Here is a 17,500-nt window from a genome sequence, read left to right as displayed (position 1 = left end):
CTTTGCACATCCTCCAAAGTGACTCCATGCAACAGGCGCACCAGCTGCTTCCTCTCCTGCTGCTGAGTCAGCACCAATAACGGCAGTAATGACTGCAGTTGGAGTTAAAGGATTCTATTTAGGATGTAACGCAAGAAACTTGGTATATTCACACCACAACATCTTTTGGATTACATTCCGAGCCAAAACCCAAATGCTGAACCCTAACCCAATCCCCCCCCCCAGAAAACAGTAAGTCGAAACCGCAACCCTAACTTGATACCCCAGGTCGAAACCCGAACACTGCCCCAAAATCTTAATGCCGTCCAACACCTGCTGTGATAATCGTAAGTCGTCGTCATCTTTCATGTGCCCAAGTATGTCGTCATCACCGCGTAGTAATGCGGCAGCCCGCTCTTCTCTGCACGGACTGTGAACTTGTGGCCTGAAAAGACACGGAATCAACTTGTGTCAAATTGATATTGCAATTGTTGCAACTCACCATTTGTGCCAGGATTGTCTGATGGCCAAATATGCATCGTAGGCTGTTTTTTCTCTTTGAGCTCCAAGTGTTGCTGAGCGAATGTACAAACACAACAGTCTCAAACTCTCCTCGTCCAGCCTACAATGGCACAAGAAGCAAGACTGAATCATTGAAAAATGTCTAAAAGGTTGAGGTGTTGTTTGTACCTCTCCACTAAGGCTGTTAGTTCTTCCCTCTCTTGTCGTCGACACGCGTTTAATTTATACAAGAGAGAAACTGCAGTGAAGCACTCTTTTCTGGACTCTGGACAAACTCTGGAGGACAAAAATGATTGAGTTTACTGGTTTCAATTACATTCCAACATTGGTTGATGATAACAAGAAAAAAAAAGTAATTCTTGGAGGAACAAATGCATACAATTGTATACAGGCCTGGCCCACAAATAGTCTAAAAAATTCATACAGTTGATTCCCAATCAATGCATGCACCTCAAAATTCTTGAAAAATGCGGATAAGCTGCAAATCAATTCCATAAAAAAAATATAAAAGGTGTTGGATTCAATCACCCCACCCATAAATATAATTTAAAAATACTTTTTTTTTTTAAATCTCAGGGATTCCACTGTTTTACAGATTTAGTAACACTGACGAGAGTGGGGAAAAAATACAAGATTAAAAATTTCATTTCAGAATATAAACTGGTAATTTAATGAGAAACGTGTCACGTTGCAATCAATGAAAGTTATAGAACAGTATCGTGAGGAAATATTTGTAATGAGATTTTATTTTTTTCAATTTGTTATTGGACAAAAAAAAAGTTGTAACGTTATGACAGAACAGATTCATGAAATTACGAATGTTGTGAAACTAAAATCGCATGCTTTGATTTTTTTTAAAAAGTTGTAATTGAAAAATGTAAAACCGCAGGATAATTAGTTTCAAATCCCTCCTTTTAGGATAACAAAAGCTGTATGTTCTTTAAAAAAATAAAATACTCCACGAATTCTAAAGTCGTCCGTCAGATTTGCGATGCCATTCCAGTTGTATTGCAATTCTTATTTTGCTGCGAAAAGTGAACCTGTATATCGTGAACGCTCCCGGCAGCTCGGCCAAAGCGACCATGTCGTCGGACGCCAAAGCTTCCTCTGCGAGCTCCTCAAGCCAAAGCTCTTCCTGGTGACGTCGCCATGGCGACAGAGCCTCCCACGCATGCATGCCTGTTTCATCACCACCGCCACCCAAAAAAAGTGGAGGTCCAAATTGTGAGCGGGGAGAGAAAAAAAAACAAAAATCAATGGCTCGTATAAAATGTTATCCTTACTGTGGTGTTTCTGCAGCATGTCATCATAAAGCAAACGGGTCACCGCGTCGTATTTGACTTCGTTGAAGAGGAGCACGTCTGAACAGGACACCAAGCCCCAAACTTCACCTCTGACCCCTGGCGTTTGAACTGGCCAGGGGCAGGCCAGTATGCTTTGCACGCCTTCTGTCACCAGTCTGAACTCACACACACACACACACACACACACACACACACACACACACACACACACACACACACATGCATTAAACATTAAATATTCAGGAGTGTGAATTTTAGGTGGTCTTGTTAAGGACCGCTTGTCCTCACAAGGTATCGCAGGGGGTGCTGGAGCCTATCCCAGCCGTCTTCGGGCAATAGGCGAGGCACACCTTGAACTGGTTGGCAGCCAATCGCAGGGCACACACACGTGCTCACATGGGGTAAAATACATTGGGGGAGGGGATTACATTTTCACCATTACTGTTTTGATTCACACAGTTTTGTTTGTTGATATTAAATGTGTTGACTTTATTGCTGTAGTTTGCGCTGCACCCTACTGTGTGCTGTTGCTAATATTTTGATTCTCTTACCTGGCCCAGCTCTGTCGAGCTGCCTTGTGGAGCTGCCACACTCCTCTCATGTTTTCTTTCCCTCGTGTCTGTGTCGAAGAGCAACATATGTGAATGCGGATGATACATAATACACCACATTGCTCAATAAATATGATTCATATTCTATAAAGTAGCATACCTGTGTGGTTCGGTGTGGGCACTTGAGCACAGGGGCATCAGCAACGGCTGGAGTCTTGCATAAATGCAGCTCCTCCAGATGGCCTGCATTGAGCAGCTGCACTTCCCAGTATAACTGAACACATTCATAAGTGCCCCATCAAGATTATTGCTTGGTCGCTTTTTTTTTTTTTTTTTTGGTGCTTCAAGCCAAACTTTGAGTTGAGCAAGCTTCACATATGCCGGCCGTTCAAAACGGTCAAAACACACAAATACAACATGAGAACACTCGTAAGCCACATCTGTATGCATGTTGAAAGAAGGAATTAACCACTAAATCAAGATAGCATTGTGTTTACCTTTTCCTTTTTCTCCTTCATCCGCTTCATTTCTATGAGAACATCCAAAATACGCTCACCAACGCACGTCCCCTCACTATCATCTTCTGAAAGCTAATAAGATCAAAGTTTGTTCATGTTACTAAATAAGCCAAATATGTTTTTTTTTTCTTTCGCTTCTAAATGCAATTTAGCGTATTGGTTCTCACCTTTTTCACGGCCGTGCGCACTTCATCCTCGGTGCAGGCGTCACGAAACACTTTGCGGTAGAGGCGACTCGCATCCTCGCAGGAGAATTTGTCTCCTTCGCTCGTCCCCGCCGACTGATGCACAGCAGCCATGCACACCCGCAAAGGGCAAGAAGATGGAACCTTATGAAATGAGTCCCAATAAAAGTCTTTCTTACCTGCTGCATGATGCGCCACCTGCAGGCCTATGAATTATACAAGCTGTTGCTATGGTTACCGCAGTCACCAAGAGGACAAGGAGGATCAAGTGACACAGAGTATTCAAAAGTGGACTCTTTTCTTCACAATTCTACAGGCAAGAACCTTCATGACAACTTGAAGTCATTTTAGGGATTAAAAAAAAAAATTACATGTACATGCAGAAGGAAGGGCGTCATTGAAGGATTAAAAACAGCCCGTACCCAACCTAAAATGTACAAATAATTCAAGGGGGATTAAAAATAGGTTGCGCCTAAGAAGAATAACAAGACTGGTCAACAAATGTTCAAAAAAAATCTCAAACTTTTCAAAATCATTTTTTTGCAGTGATTCAGAATCTACCCTAGTTTTTTTGTCTCTAACACATCAGGTGTTTAGAATTATATTACATATTATTATTATTATAGATGTATGACTTAAAGGTGGGGTTCAGCAACACGTGGAATTTTTTGCTGAAACGTCATAACTATAAATTACCACTCATACTTTATAGGTCAAACTTAAAAAACAAATATGAAATTATCTCAAAAAACATGATGTGCTAGAAAAAAGTAAATATATTTTTGAAATCAACGTCAAAAATACACATAGGGACACAAAGCCGTCTCTGATTAAAATTTGTTGCTGACCCATGTCATTTTAAAAATCCAGATAGACATTGGGCATTGGTAGTAGTAGTATGAGCTTTATTCATTCCCCCCCCCCCCCCCCACAAACCTGAGATAGTGTGACAATGCACAGTGCTTGAACATGTAGAAATGTGTTTATTAAAAAAAAGAACAAAAAAAACAAGAAGTGAGTGTGGTCTATATAAATAGCACTGCATAGTCAGTCACTGTTGAATGGAGGGAGCACGGTGGAATTAGTGGTTGGCGCGTCACCCTCACAGTTTGAAGGTTCGGGGTTTTGAATTTTGCCTCTGGCACTGGACTTTCTGGCTTTCTCCTGCAAAACATGCATGTTGGCTTCACTGAAGACTCCAAATCATGTGTAGCTGTGAATGGTTTGTTGTCTATAGGAGCTTTGTGATTGGCTGGCAAACCAATCAAGGGTGCAACCCCACTTCTCGTCCGAATCTCAGCCGGGCCATCTCCAGCTTACCGACGACTCAAGTGAGAACGGACGTGGGCTATCGTGAATGGATTGATGACTGCGGCTTTTCGTCGCGGACGACGCGTCACGACTGGTTGCCGTGGATGATCTTGGGGCACTTGCTGGGATGGATGCAGTAGTTGTTGTGCAGCACCAGGCCAGCGGGGCACTGGCAGCCGGGCACGCAGGGCTTGAAGCAGTGGCTCTCCAGCACCCCCAGTGGCGCGCCCACGTTCAAGCAGGTGACGGCGCACGGTGGTCCGCACTCGTCAAACACGAAGCCCCTCTCCACCGGGCACCTTACCGCTGGTGGCGTCAGGAAACTATTTATTATTCATTCATTTACATATAGTATACCTGATATTGTTTATCTGAATTAATGTATTGCTTGTGTTTGTTCAAAAAAAAATACATGTGAAGACCTTGAAAAAAAAATATATCACATACGGAATCGCAATATTGAGAGCAGCGCACCACGTTTTTGCTGCCCCGAGTCCTTTCTTGGATAAAAAAAAGGGTTTTCCTTCCCACGTGCCGAAAACCAACAACTCCACAGTCTCCAAATTCAGGGCAGCGCAAAGCAAAGTGTTGCAGAAAAGTGGAGACTGTGGAGTCATTAAGTAGTTTTTCGGCCTGTGGTAAGGAAACGAGGAGACTAAGGGCTCTTCCACGACCAAAACTGAAGACTCCACAGTCTCCACTTTGCTGTAAAATAGGAGTTTCTCTTGTAGAATGTTAAATACTCTGTGGTAATAAAATATTTTTGGGAGAGACAGAAGATCAAAAATGAAGCACTGCAAAAAAGTGGAGACTGTGGAGTAGTTTGTTTTAACATTGAATTGGTTGGGGGAAAAAAAGCAGTGCCTTTTGTGTTTCATTCTTGGCATACTGTAGGGAAATACAGTACAATATACGGCATCCAAGAGGAGACGATAAGGAAAAGGACTGCTGCAACAAAGTGGAGACTGTGGGGTTGCCACTTTTGCCAGTACTTGTCCCTTGTATTTACTTCTCTGCATATGGTATAAGTATTTTTATCTAAGAGTTCCCTCAGTCTCTTCTCGCATAAGAATGCTTCTCTACCACATGCCAAGCAGTAAAAAAAAAAAAAAAAACGACCCTAGTCTTTTTTCCTCAACATTTACAAGATGAACTAATACATTGTATCCACATTGCTACAGTGTTTAGTTTCCTTGCTGCCCCCAGTCTCCTCTTGGATAATAATATAATCTCCTTCTCTTTCTGTATTTTTCCCTCAGCATTTCACCTGGGAAAACCAGCCACTCCATATGCCACTTTGGTGCAATGCTGCATTTTCACAGTGCCCTCAGTCTCCTCTCGGATAATACTGCCCCAATCACATGGCAAGATGTAAATACACCAGACCCCGTTTTCCCTCCTTTTGCTGCTTTTGGAAAGCCAAGCCTTGCGACTCACCGCACAGTGAGGGTCCCCTCCACTGCAGGACAACGCCGGCCTCCCGACACTGTCCGGCGTAGGCCTCCAGGGCGTCGCACAGACACTCATCGGTGTTGGCCCCGCAGGCACACAGGTCGTAGACGCAAGCGGCGTACCAGGCCTCAGGGGGCACCACGCGGTGGCATGGCCTGAACGCCGCCGTCTTGAGGACCTTACAGCGAGCGTTGGCGCTTTTGCGGGCGTGATAGCCTGCCTCCCTGCAGGGGTCCACATCCTCGCCCGGGCGGCAGGTTGCCAGGGAGTGACTTCCATTTGTCACCTGGGTGACACAGTCATTCATGCATGCATTTGTTGCCGAACTTTGATGGCACGTACGCAGACAGAATCATGCATGTACAACATTTGCATTTCTTATTTTATGTTTTTTTTGTGATATTATTTTGCAGAATAATATTTTTGGACAAAATAAAGGAAAATAAGCCCGAGTTGTTTACTGGTCCGCATTCTACAATGTGGGGAAAACCGTGAAGATTTGGAATATGCTGAAATTGGAATCATGTCAATCGGATAGACTACACGGAAGGACTTGCGTGTCAAAAAAGTGTGAGGAATAAAAAAAAAAAAATAGAATAACATATACCAGTATGTACAAATAGTTTGCGTCAACATCCAGAAGTCATAATTTACAGAAAACATTTTTCGAATTAGTCAACAGGAAAAAAAAAGATGGACATGGACAGCTCTCTGTTTTTGTGTTGGTGACATTACTAACTACAATCATTTTGGATGTTGAAAAAGGGTTTTTTGTTTTTTTTTTTTTGGTGTTGTTTTTTTTTTTACCCTCCAGCTGTTGCCGAAATCGGCTTCCGACAGGCTTATCTGTCCGCTGGGCATGCCGAGGTCATCCTGGTGGTAGTTGTTGAAGTTTCCACAGAGGCCGCAGGTGAGTCCCTTGTAGGAGCCCGGAACGCTCACCTCCAGGTGGGAACGGCCGTTCCACTGGACCTGGACGGGAGGGCGCTATGAATACTTTTTAATTCGCCGCCAAATAGAACAAGAGCAGACCTTGAGCCCGATGTTGCTGTTGAGCAAGATGGTGTTGCCCTTCCGTTCCAAGTAGATGTAGGGCTCTCGGAGGAACGGCAACGTCACTGTCTCGTCGTCTACCTGAGGAGCACAATTGGGCAAATGAATCATGAACATTATTTTTTTCTGTAATCACCCAGCCATGGTGTGAACTGTTTTATAATGTGAAAAAAACGGCATGATTATGACAGACCTTTACAAGCCAGTCCTGCAGCAGCTGCACCGTGACATCACCGATGAAGACGGTCACCTCTTTGGTCCACGACACCCCTTGACGGCCGCGGTCCTCGTTCGTGGCGTGGATACTTTGAAAAGCAGAAGGAAGGGCGTCATCTAAGTGTCACACTGCTTTTTTTTTCTCTGTTGCCATGGCGACCTTCTGACCTGAAGTCTCCGCCGTGGCAGTCCTGCGCCAGGACGTAGGTGCACGTCCCCTGAAAGTGAAGCATGCGCCCATCGAAGGTGCGGTAGTGAGGGTCGCCGAACGCAATGCACGTGGCCGGCCGGGGGATGCAGTGAGGGCAGCACAAGCCTGGTACCACCGATGGCATCTCATCCTAACACACGCACACACACAATGAAGTCAGTCCTGGCTATTGGTCCGCAACCAAACCTCGGGAATAGCGAGGCTTCCCTTGGCGGTGGGTACTGACCGTATTACAGCTCAGGGGAGGGCAGCGTTCACTGTGACAGTGCACCTCTCCAGACACACAAGTGCAGCCGGTGCATTCGTCCACCTGCCATTGCTCGTGAGCCTGGTACACCGTGCCCTGGTGCACACATGACACAGCCCAGTCTAAAACACACACAGAAACACACATTGTGACATCCCGCAAAAAAAAAAAAAACACACAACAAAAAACTCACAAGATGGCTGCTTGTGTTACCTTGACATTCATGGCAGCATTTCCCTGCAACCTTCACTTGTTTCTGACCATCGGGGCAAGGCGTGGATGAACACTCCTCAATGCTGCACTCAATGTAGCCCAACTAAACGACATCACACACACACACAGACACACACACACACACACACACACACACACACACACACACACAAAAATTTGTTGAAAAAAAAAATCCTGAATTTTTGCAACCCTATGCAAGATATGACTCACATTACAGGTGCAAGTGACACAGTTGTCGTCGCTGTCCGTCCAGCTGCTGCCGCTCGCCACTCGTCGATTCTGACCCTCGATCACACAATCTGCACCGGAAACAGAAAGTCAGCGAAATTTGAAACACCCCTTTGACAAAAGGAGAGATGGAGCAGGATTGCAATCACGTCACCTTTACACACGGGGCAGCACGAGTCCGGAGGGGTGAACTGCTCACTGGGAGGACAAGTCAGTGGGGGGCAGCCTCGATGCAGGCACGTCCATGTTTGATCCTATACAACACACACACACACACAAGCTGCAAAACAAGGTCAAAATGTGCACATATTGTGTCGTGTTGTGTTACCCTGCAATGGCAGGTGAAACAGGGGTCGTCTGTAGCCAGGACCTCATTGCCGATCAGTGTAGAAGTGCAGTTACTCAGAGGCTCTGGACACACACACACACACACACACACACACACACACACACACACACACACACCGTTTCTTGCAACCGCATTTCAATATCAAGTGTTTATTAATTAACAGTGCAGTTTGTGTATGACGACTACTGACGTGCGCAGACAGGACAGCAGGCGTCGGGTCCAGAGAACAAGATGTTGTTCTTGGGACAGTCCACCAGACTAGGACACTGTTTGCGGTAACAGCGCAGATGCTGCTCTCCGCCTGGCATCACCTGAATTTTACAGACATACACACACGCGCCTTGCATTACTTCTTAGTTCTTCCAGTTCAGGGGTGTCAAACTCATTTTTGTCATGGGCCACATTTTAATTACCGTTTCCCTTGTAGGGCCGTTATGACTGAAACCATATAAAAAAAAAATAATAATAATCACGGATTATTCAACTATTGTTTAAGTTACTGTTATGAGGGGTTTGGTCACAAGAAAATGCTTATTTATTACATATGAGAATATTTAAATTTGGTCGAGATTTTAGTAAGAATCATGGAAGTTGACATGTTTGATTTGCCTTCGCGGGCCACGTAAAATGATGTGGCGGGACAGATTTGGCCCGCGGTCCTTGAGTTTGACACCTGTGTTCTAGTTCTGATTACCACGAAAGAATGTCGACTTCTTTTACAGGGTGTCCCAAACAGTGCTGAACACCAAGACAATTCAAATTCAATCAAAAGGGTTACTTGTGGCTGTAGCATATTTGAGATATCATATTTTTCATATTGTACATCTGGTTAGGAAACACGTGGAGTCCACCCCCCCCCCCAAAAAAAAAGCACGAATGCAAAATTGTGGCACCTTCCAACATGTAAGTTGCCCATCCCTGAATTGGAGAGTGATAAGAAAATCTCCATGTTATTCCTACCTCACAGGTGCAGACCTGGCAGGGGTCTCCAGCCGGATGGAAGCTGTCTCCTGGGCCATACACCTTGCCCTCAAACACGCAGTCTCCGCAAAAAAAAAAAAACAAACCAACAAAAATCACATGACACAATCAAACAAGATGGCGAACCATCGCCACTGGATTGTCCTACCGGCACACATGGGGCAGCACTCCCCGGGCACCTTGATGAAGTTGCTGCATGGGGACAGGCACCGGATTTCTGAGCATGTCGTCACCCCGTCCACGCACATGCAGCTGCGGCACTGGGACGAATCGGCAAACCAGCTGCTTCCTTCCGCGTACTCGACTCCATCGTACATGCAACCTGGCAGCACACAGTCGTGTCACAGCTCATGCTAATTCTCTATTAGCATGTTAATTGACTGCTAGCATTACCAAGGGGGATGTTTATAAAATGAAGTCTCTGGTATTTAAATGTACTAGTCAATGCCTGTAATTGTTTTTGCTGTGTGTTTAGCTTTAGCCAAAATCAAAATCACAATTGAATTTTCCAGCCCTATTTGATTATAGAGGGCTCCGTCCTTTTAGCGATTACCCATAATGCACTACCGGCGGCCATATTGGAGGGCTGTTATATAAACAAGCCATACACGAAACTTCTTGTATGGCTTGTTTTATTGTTATTGTTGCTGTTATAAACAAACCATTTCGTGTATGGCTTTTTTATATAACAGCCCTCCAATATGGCCGCCGGTAGTGCATTGTGGGTAATTGCTAAAAGGACGGAGCCCTCTGTTGCATATAAATGTGAATCGATTTTTCAAGGTATTTGTGCACATTTTTTGGACCGCTTTTTACTTTTACTCTCCACTTTTGAAAGCAGATATCTGTACTTTCTACTCATTACTTTGTCAACACAGGCTCATATTTGTCCTTGGCTAGTTCCCACCGCTTGTCTGTTGGCGACCATGTGTTGGCCTTTACCTCTGCAGCGAGGACAGCAGGCCGCCGGCTCGGTCAGCTGATGCATGCAAGCCAATTTGGGACACTGTGGAGACGCACACTGCACCTCGCCAGCCTGGAACATATCCAATATGTCATCCCATGAAAATTTCAACCACTTAAATTGAGAGAAAGGATGACGATTCCCACCTGACAGGTACATGAAGAGCAGTGGTTTGAGGTCAGGGTCCATTTCTGCCCATCGCGGTATTCTTGTCCATCCAGCATACATCCTTACAACACACAGTTTGCATAATTTATAACGGATGACAATGTTTCTATTCGAGTTTGAGAATAAGGCACTGTGATGGCGCTCTTGGAACTGCTGTTTGGTATTTTGTCTTTCATAGAATTGATAAAAAAATGTTTTCCTATTCTATTTTGGGGTCCCTGAGACTTATTTTACATGTCATGTTATGGTCATTGTTCGCTACTGCTATTGTGCGACTTTGGGGCAGCATTTCACTTTACAATGTCTTGTCTTTTATATCATGACAGTTGAACTACATCGGCCTCCAGTGCGTAGCGTACCTGTGCATTCAGGGCAGCACTGTCCCGGCATGGTGACGGCTCGGCTGCAGGGCGCCGGCGGGCACGCCAGGGGCACGCAGGTGACCGTGCCTCGCACGCAAGTGCAACGTTGGCAAGGCTCGGAGGAGGGCGCAAAGGCCAGGCCGTGGGAGCGGACCAGGCCCTCGTACAGACAGGAGTCGCACACGGGACAGCAGGCCTCCGAAGGGACGGGGTGGGAACACCGCACGGGACAAGGTCTCCTCTGACAGCTCACCACCTCCTCCTTCAGGATGCCGGGACAAGCATGTATTCAATTTCCTTGAGGTCCAGTTTAAGGTCCATGTACCCGAGTAGGACAACTGAGCCAAAAGCAGCGTTAAGAGTGAGAACATGTTACTAGTATGACACAGTCACTCTACTAGTGCACTGTATTGACTTACTAGTGAGGACAAAGAGTAAACTAGTACCCTGGATATGGAATACATGATTAAATGGGTTTTCATCCAGGGCAACAGGTTCGGGGCGAGGGGGTTTCTTGTAAGAAGACTGACCAGACAGGAGCAGGAGGAGCAAGGGTCAGAGGGCGACGGGAAGGTGGAGCCAGATTGATATTCCCTCCCGTGATGCTGACACGTCCCCGTGCAGATGGGGCAGCACTCGCCTGGGGGGGTGACGGGATGCAAGCAGGTGGTGCTCGGGCACAACACGTGTGAGCACACCACGTCGCCATTCTGCACGCACACACATATATTAATTTGGTCGCGCACACACAAAAAAAAAAAAACTGAAAGGATGATTGAATTCAAATGTATTGCATGTAACGGTTGAAAAAATTGGTACTCAAAAAGGTAAAAACAAACATTTCTTAAGGGTTCAATGCAAATGTATTGTACTTCAAAGTTAAATACAATTGAACTGTACTGCACAACTGTAATGCGCGGCACCTGAAAAGTAACAAATGTACTTCGCTGCATTGAAATAGTGAAAATGAAGTTGTATTCGTAGTGACAAAACTCCAAAGTGTTTGGTACCAACCAGACAGGAGCAGAGCTGACAACCATCTGTTGGATGAGGGAATCGTTCCCCGTTGAAACAGTTCCGCCCCTCAAAGTGACACCCGTCGCAAACACCGCACGCGCATCCGTCCACCGCCGGATGAGAGCAGGACACGGTGGGACATCGTTTCTGCGTACAAGCCACCTCACCCCTCTGAGAGGAACCGCAACGTGCCCGGGCAGCGTTAGGTGTGTTGGTTGTGTATCGTGATGGCGATTGTTGGTACTCACTGAGCATGTGCACTCCTGACAGCTGCTCTCTTCTCCTGCCAAGATCTGCCCGTCGATGTAATCCACCCCTTGGTAGTGGCAACCTGTGAAGAAGACAAATTGAGAGCACTTTGACAGGAAATAACTAATTTGCCGACATAAATTTAAAAAAAAAGAATTAAAACTGAGTTTGGAAGGCCAAGGTGTCAAACTCGATGCCCCCCCCCACGCCAGTACATTCAATTTCACATTAAAATAAAATCATAAATGAAACTAAAATTACTAGAAATTTATATTTATATTATTAGAAGAAATAATAGTATCAACCATACATTGTATCGATAATATATTAAATGAATTTGTAATTGGAAATAAAATAATAAAAGAAGTAAAAAAGGCTAAAATTCAATATAAAAAAAAGGTAAAACTCGATATATATGAAATATTAATACTGTACATTAAAAAATAAAAACCTTGATTCATCAATAAAAAATAATTTAATTACCATAAAATTAAGCATTTTTTATGTTTTTTGGAAACAAACACAATGCCACGGACATCATAGATAGCCTCCAAGTTCTTATTTCATATTGATCAAATGTATTCCAGTGTCGCCCTGAAGTTCGGTACAATTACGTGTTACTCACTCCACTATCAATGATTTAATTTGACACGACACGGCAATGTCGTGAACATGCACTTAAAGGCGCTTTTTTTCACCGTCATTTCTCATACACGATATGCAACGTATGGGGCCAAAGGACGACTTACCGTCACACACGGGACAACCACACGTGTTTGTGATTGGGTGAGGGCACAGCGTCACGGGACACGACTTTTTCACACAACGCACAGTGCCAGTCTGAAAACAAATATGCAGACATTTTATAGTGTGTCAAGATGTCAAGGTAAGGTGTGTGTGTGTGTGTGTGTGTGTGTGTGCTACCTGGCAGGTGCACTCGGAGCAAGGATTTCCCGGGTCAGGAATGGATTGTCCATTAGCCAGCACCGTTCCAGTGTAAAAGCAGCCTGACCAATGAAAACAAATATTTTGACCTTGTGGTCACAAAAGAAGCATTTCTCCGCCAAATGCAAAATAGAGTTCATTTCTCAGAATAATATAAGATTTTTTTCCTCATCACTTGACAAAGAAAAAAATGAAACGACTGCAAATATAAAAAATAAATAAATCTTGTAATATTTCTAAATGCTTATATATTTTTTTATTCATAAAAAATTATTTTACATGTTAAAATATGTTTTCTTCCTATTTGGAATGTTATTATTCTGTTATCACCTGAAAATCAATCCATCGATCCATTATTTGAATCACTTTATCCTCAATAGGGCCACAGGCTCATCTGAAAATGTTTTTTTTTATTCTTGTCCTATTTTTAAAAAGAAACAGGAAATAAAAATCACAATATTACAAGAATAAAAATCCATAATTTTGTAAAATTAAGATCTTTTTTCATGACTTTACTCTCCTAAAATGAAATTGAAATTGAAATTCTTTTGTAATATATGTAGAAAACTATTTTTGTCTCATAATGTTTAATTTCCCCATAACATCATCATTTAATTCTTGTAAAATTAAGATTCTTTGAATGTACATATTTTCTAGTCATATATTTTGTACATCTCATTATTTTATTAATCCATTCTCCTGAATTATTTTTTTTAAAGATTTTGACCTTTCCCTATCATAAATTTGAACTTCATATTTTTAAAATTGGGATATTTCATAGAATTACTTTGTTGTTTTACTTTATTTTTTAAAACTATTACATTAGTTTTTTTTTTAGTCTAAAATTACATTTGTTTTAACCTCTCTCCGTGTAAAATCAAGACTATTTTGTCATAGTAGTTCGTTTTTCTCCAGTCTTTTTTAAAATGATTTTTTATTATGATTATATTATTTTTTTATTCCGTTGTTAATAATATGATACCTTGTAAAATGTTTATTTTCTAGTACCACCCAAAAAAAAAAAACCTCGTAACTGTATATGAAGACTTCATTCTGGTCAACTGAAACCGTAACTTCACAACAGGTCTTGCTCCAACTCACGTTCACACTCCGCACAGCATTGTCCGGGTGCTTTGTACGGGTGGCGGCAGTCTCCATAGCAAGGCAACTTGGTGCAGACCACTTCGCCCGCATAGCAGTAGCACACGACGCAGGGGTCCTTGTCGTCAGCAAACTCAGTGCCGTCGCCATGTTCCTTCCCATTATACAAGCAGGCTGCCCAAAGCAGACAATGAAATACGTTCAGTTACCCCGGAAAGCCTAGTTTGATCCCCACCATTTTGTGAGCGCTAGCTCAAGTTTTCCTTACCGTCACAGGACTTGCAGCAGTGCCGCTGCACAGGGTGCTTACAGTTGCTCGGGGGACAGCGCTTTTTCTCGCACCTGACGGAGCCCTCGTGGCACACGCAGGCGGCGCACGGGTCCGAGGCGTCGTCCCACATCTCCCCGTTGGCTCGCTCTCGACCTTCGTAGAGGCAGCCTGTCGGAAATAGAGATGGTCTTTGTGCTCAGGGGCCACGGTGTATTTTCAAATTGGACAGATGGTCCGGGTCACTCATAAGTGAAGTATTTAAAAAAAAAAAAAGTTAACGTGCAGATGTAAAAATATTAATCCATCCATCCAATTTGATTTGTGGAACCATCCTGGCCAGCCAGTAACACATGAGTGCAAATATTTATGAATTAAGGGTGGAATTTCTTTCAGGAACGTCATAGCGCTAAATTATAATCGGTGATAAAATCCGTATTGTGCAAACTTTTATGGGTCAGGCTTAAGAACAAAAAAAAAAAAAGAGAATATCTCAAAAACCTGATATGCTACAAAGAGAGCCAAGGCATGTTTTTAAATCAGTGTTAAAAATACATGAAGTTACACATATACCATCTCTGATTAAAATTTCCTGTTGACTGATGTAGTTACAAAGGACTTAATTAAATGAATAAAGGATGTTAAATGAAAGCATTTCAGAAAAAAAGAAGCAAATAATGATTGCACCAAATATTACAGTATTCCTGATAACATAAATGCTTGGTGGACCAAATTAAAGCAAGGACTAGGCCCTTGCAGCCCGCGGGCCATACTTTGTCCACCCTGCCTGAAAAACACTATCAATACAAAACATGACGATACCCCCCGTCATACCTTGACAGGTGCGGCAGCAATCCCGCGTGACAGGATGGGAGCACGAGTCGAAGGGGCACGGCTTCCTCTGGCAGTGGACGGTGCCATTGGCACAGGAGCACAATTGGCAGCGGTCCGACGGCGAGTAGAAGCGCTCGCCGTGTCGGTACGTTTGGACGTCCAACTCGCAATCCAGAGGGGGCGCTGCAGCCACAACAAGCCATATATGAGTCAATGCAAAAAAAAAAAAAACCAATATCTCCAAGTGGGCTTTTTGGACCATCCATTGCGCTTGCTTTTAATCGTACATTTCTAAATCCAAATTGTACTTTTGCTTGCGCTTCCTCACCAGGACACTGAGGGCAGCAGTCTCCAGGCAACACGTGCGGGTTGGAGCACGACAGGGGTGGGCACCTCTTCATAAGACATTGGACGTTTCCATTCTGCAGGAGACAAAATGACTTCCCTAAGTACTGTACACCTTAATTGAATTTTGTACTTACACAGGTGAACTTCCCAAATTAAATACCCAGATAGTGGAGTTCACAAATATTTTTCTCAAAATTCAAACTAAGGGAAGGGGCGGGGGTGGTGGGCGGCCTCAGCAAATGAATGACATATGGAACCCCTTTTTTGTTGTTGCTTGTTTAGTAGAATGTTCACCGCATTAAAAAATATATATAATAATAATATTGAGAATTACAGAAAATGTTCAAAGCTGCAGGCATTGAATACTTTTAGAATTGATTATTCTACCGATTTTCTCATCGATCATTCAAGCAATTGCATTTGCATTCTGAAACAATACAGTAGCAATACAAATCGGGCATGTTAGGTGCAGATATTTTTTCTCTTCACTGAAGGTCCCCATCCTCACAATGTACTGTAGTATCTGCAACTTTCAATGTGAGTGGCTAGAAAATGTGGGTTGTGGCTTGGTGAGTGACATGGGCGTGAGCGAATGAGAGGGCAGAGTTAGTTGGCTGTGGATGTGAATACTCACAATGCAGCTGCAGGTCCTGCATGGGTCAGTGGGATGCGCAAACTGGTGACCGTTGGGATGCTCCTTCCCGGCATAGCTGCATCCTGAATGGCAGAGATGGGCACTTTACGCTATTTTGCCCATCCGTCTTTGTCCTTTTAAAGCGATTAAAGGGACGGACGAAAACCCACTCCCGTCCTTGCTTGGTTCGTCCTTTTTAAAAAAACTTCTCGTCCTCCGTCCCACAAATGGGCGTACGTCCGAGAATTTTCAGGGGAATGTGTGACAATGGGTCAGTCGGTGTGTGAGTGAGTGTGAGAGTCTTTAAGCAACGTGAGTGATGTTATATGGATGGACAGCCATGCTCACCGTTGCAGTCGTTCCTGCAGCAGGCGCCCGAGAGGGGCGCGTTGCAGTGCGGCCGAGGGCACTGAGCCTGCCGGCAGTCAATTGCGCCGCTCGCGCACTTGCACTCCTCACACGCGCTGGTCGGGTTGGGGAAGGCCTGGCCGTCCACAAACACGTGATTCTCCAACAAGCAGTCTTGCCGAGTGATTGTAATGAAGAAGCAAAGACCACAGCAAAATGAGGCGATCGGGCAGAATCGCTTCTCACAAAAACTACTAAAAAATATTATTTGAAAACACAATCTTCCGAAACATTATCTCTCACACACTACTGAAAAATTGTGACAGTCATTCGCAAACAACTACTGAAGTGCTCTCACACAACAAATAAAAAAATCTCTCACACCCACTGCTAAAATGCTCTCACCTACCATTAAAAAATCCTGAGCAACTGAAAGACTCACACAAATTATCCAAACAACAATGTCTCACACACTATTGAACACTACTGAAACACTCTCATTTACGCTACTGAACTGCTCTCATGCATCTACTTTTTACTTTTTCACACATTGATGAAACACATTCACATTCAACTGAAATGCTATCGTTCAATACAAAAACTCCTTCACATTAACTACCGGTACTCAAAATATCATTTCTTTCACGCACTACTGAAACACTCTCACATTACCAGTGGAACACGCTCACATTCTACCAGAATGTTCTCGCATAGATAATGGAAAAATAGAAGACACTCACACATGACCGAAGCACTCTCATGCGCTTTAGTAAAACCCTCTCACACATACTGGAATACAAACGCACATAGACTGCTGAAACACTCATGAAATGCTCTCAGACACTACTGAAAGATACCTGGACATTTAGGGCAGCACTCTCCGGGCACTGTGTATGGGTTACTGCAGTTGAGTGCTGGACA

The 17,500-nt window shown here is 43.8% G+C and overlaps 2 protein-coding genes across 6 annotated transcripts in view; both read right to left on the bottom strand.

Annotated features, from left to right (window-relative positions):
* LOC109531081 (uncharacterized) overlaps positions 1-3,863 on the bottom strand; it is a 7,834-nt gene extending 3,971 nt beyond the window's left edge. For all 3 annotated transcript variants that reach the window (XM_019895130.1, XM_019895139.1, XM_019895150.1), the window contains exons 1-10: positions 3,042-3,863; positions 2,854-2,946; positions 2,517-2,630; positions 2,357-2,424; positions 1,785-1,960; positions 1,542-1,680; positions 670-777; positions 482-601; positions 313-424; positions 1-92 (exon numbers count right to left, since the gene is read on the bottom strand). The exon at positions 1-92 is cut by the window's left edge and continues 29 nt beyond it. In XM_019895130.1, coding sequence (XP_019750689.1) covers positions 1-92; positions 313-424; positions 482-601; positions 670-777; positions 1,542-1,680; positions 1,785-1,960; positions 2,357-2,424; positions 2,517-2,630; positions 2,854-2,946; positions 3,042-3,173 — 1,154 coding nt within the window. In that variant the 5' untranslated portion in view covers positions 3,174-3,863. The remainder of the gene's footprint in view (positions 93-312; positions 425-481; positions 602-669; positions 778-1,541; positions 1,681-1,784; positions 1,961-2,356; positions 2,425-2,516; positions 2,631-2,853; positions 2,947-3,041) is intronic.
* A 162-nt stretch (positions 3,864-4,025) lies between these two features.
* Positions 4,026-17,500, bottom strand: part of kcp (kielin cysteine rich BMP regulator) — a 24,824-nt gene continuing 11,349 nt past the window's right edge. For 2 of the 3 annotated variants that reach the window (XM_019895602.1, XM_019895611.1), the window contains 29 exons: positions 17,437-17,500; positions 16,580-16,753; positions 16,232-16,314; positions 15,578-15,671; positions 15,250-15,432; positions 14,416-14,586; positions 14,148-14,321; positions 13,026-13,108; positions 12,851-12,941; positions 12,101-12,183; positions 11,850-12,023; positions 11,366-11,545; positions 10,833-11,097; positions 10,452-10,534; positions 10,284-10,377; positions 9,490-9,663; positions 9,321-9,403; positions 8,551-8,671; positions 8,340-8,422; positions 8,166-8,265; positions 7,994-8,082; positions 7,763-7,865; positions 7,529-7,671; positions 7,260-7,432; positions 7,069-7,180; positions 6,855-6,956; positions 6,630-6,794; positions 5,808-6,108; positions 4,026-4,676 (listed from right to left, as the gene is read on the bottom strand). The exon at positions 17,437-17,500 is cut by the window's right edge and continues 203 nt beyond it. In XM_019895602.1, coding sequence (XP_019751161.1) covers positions 4,456-4,676; positions 5,808-6,108; positions 6,630-6,794; positions 6,855-6,956; positions 7,069-7,180; positions 7,260-7,432; positions 7,529-7,671; positions 7,763-7,865; positions 7,994-8,082; positions 8,166-8,265; positions 8,340-8,422; positions 8,551-8,671; positions 9,321-9,403; positions 9,490-9,663; positions 10,284-10,377; positions 10,452-10,534; positions 10,833-11,097; positions 11,366-11,545; positions 11,850-12,023; positions 12,101-12,183; positions 12,851-12,941; positions 13,026-13,108; positions 14,148-14,321; positions 14,416-14,586; positions 15,250-15,432; positions 15,578-15,671; positions 16,232-16,314; positions 16,580-16,753; positions 17,437-17,500 — 3,966 coding nt within the window. In that variant the 3' untranslated portion in view covers positions 4,026-4,455. The remainder of the gene's footprint in view (positions 4,677-5,807; positions 6,109-6,629; positions 6,795-6,854; positions 6,957-7,068; positions 7,181-7,259; positions 7,433-7,528; positions 7,672-7,762; positions 7,866-7,993; positions 8,083-8,165; positions 8,266-8,339; positions 8,423-8,550; positions 8,672-9,320; positions 9,404-9,489; positions 9,664-10,283; positions 10,378-10,451; positions 10,535-10,832; positions 11,098-11,365; positions 11,546-11,849; positions 12,024-12,100; positions 12,184-12,850; positions 12,942-13,025; positions 13,109-14,147; positions 14,322-14,415; positions 14,587-15,249; positions 15,433-15,577; positions 15,672-16,231; positions 16,315-16,579; positions 16,754-17,436) is intronic. The other variant, XM_019895621.1, reaches the window with a different exon arrangement.

The sequence above is a fragment of the Hippocampus comes genome, unplaced genomic scaffold (genome assembly GCF_001891065.2).
Source record: "Hippocampus comes isolate QL1 unplaced genomic scaffold, H_comes_QL1_v1.1 scaffold570, whole genome shotgun sequence".
In the NCBI taxonomy this organism is placed as follows: domain Eukaryota; kingdom Metazoa; phylum Chordata; class Actinopteri; order Syngnathiformes; family Syngnathidae; genus Hippocampus; species Hippocampus comes.
This window is presented reverse-complemented; position numbering and strand designations above follow the sequence as displayed.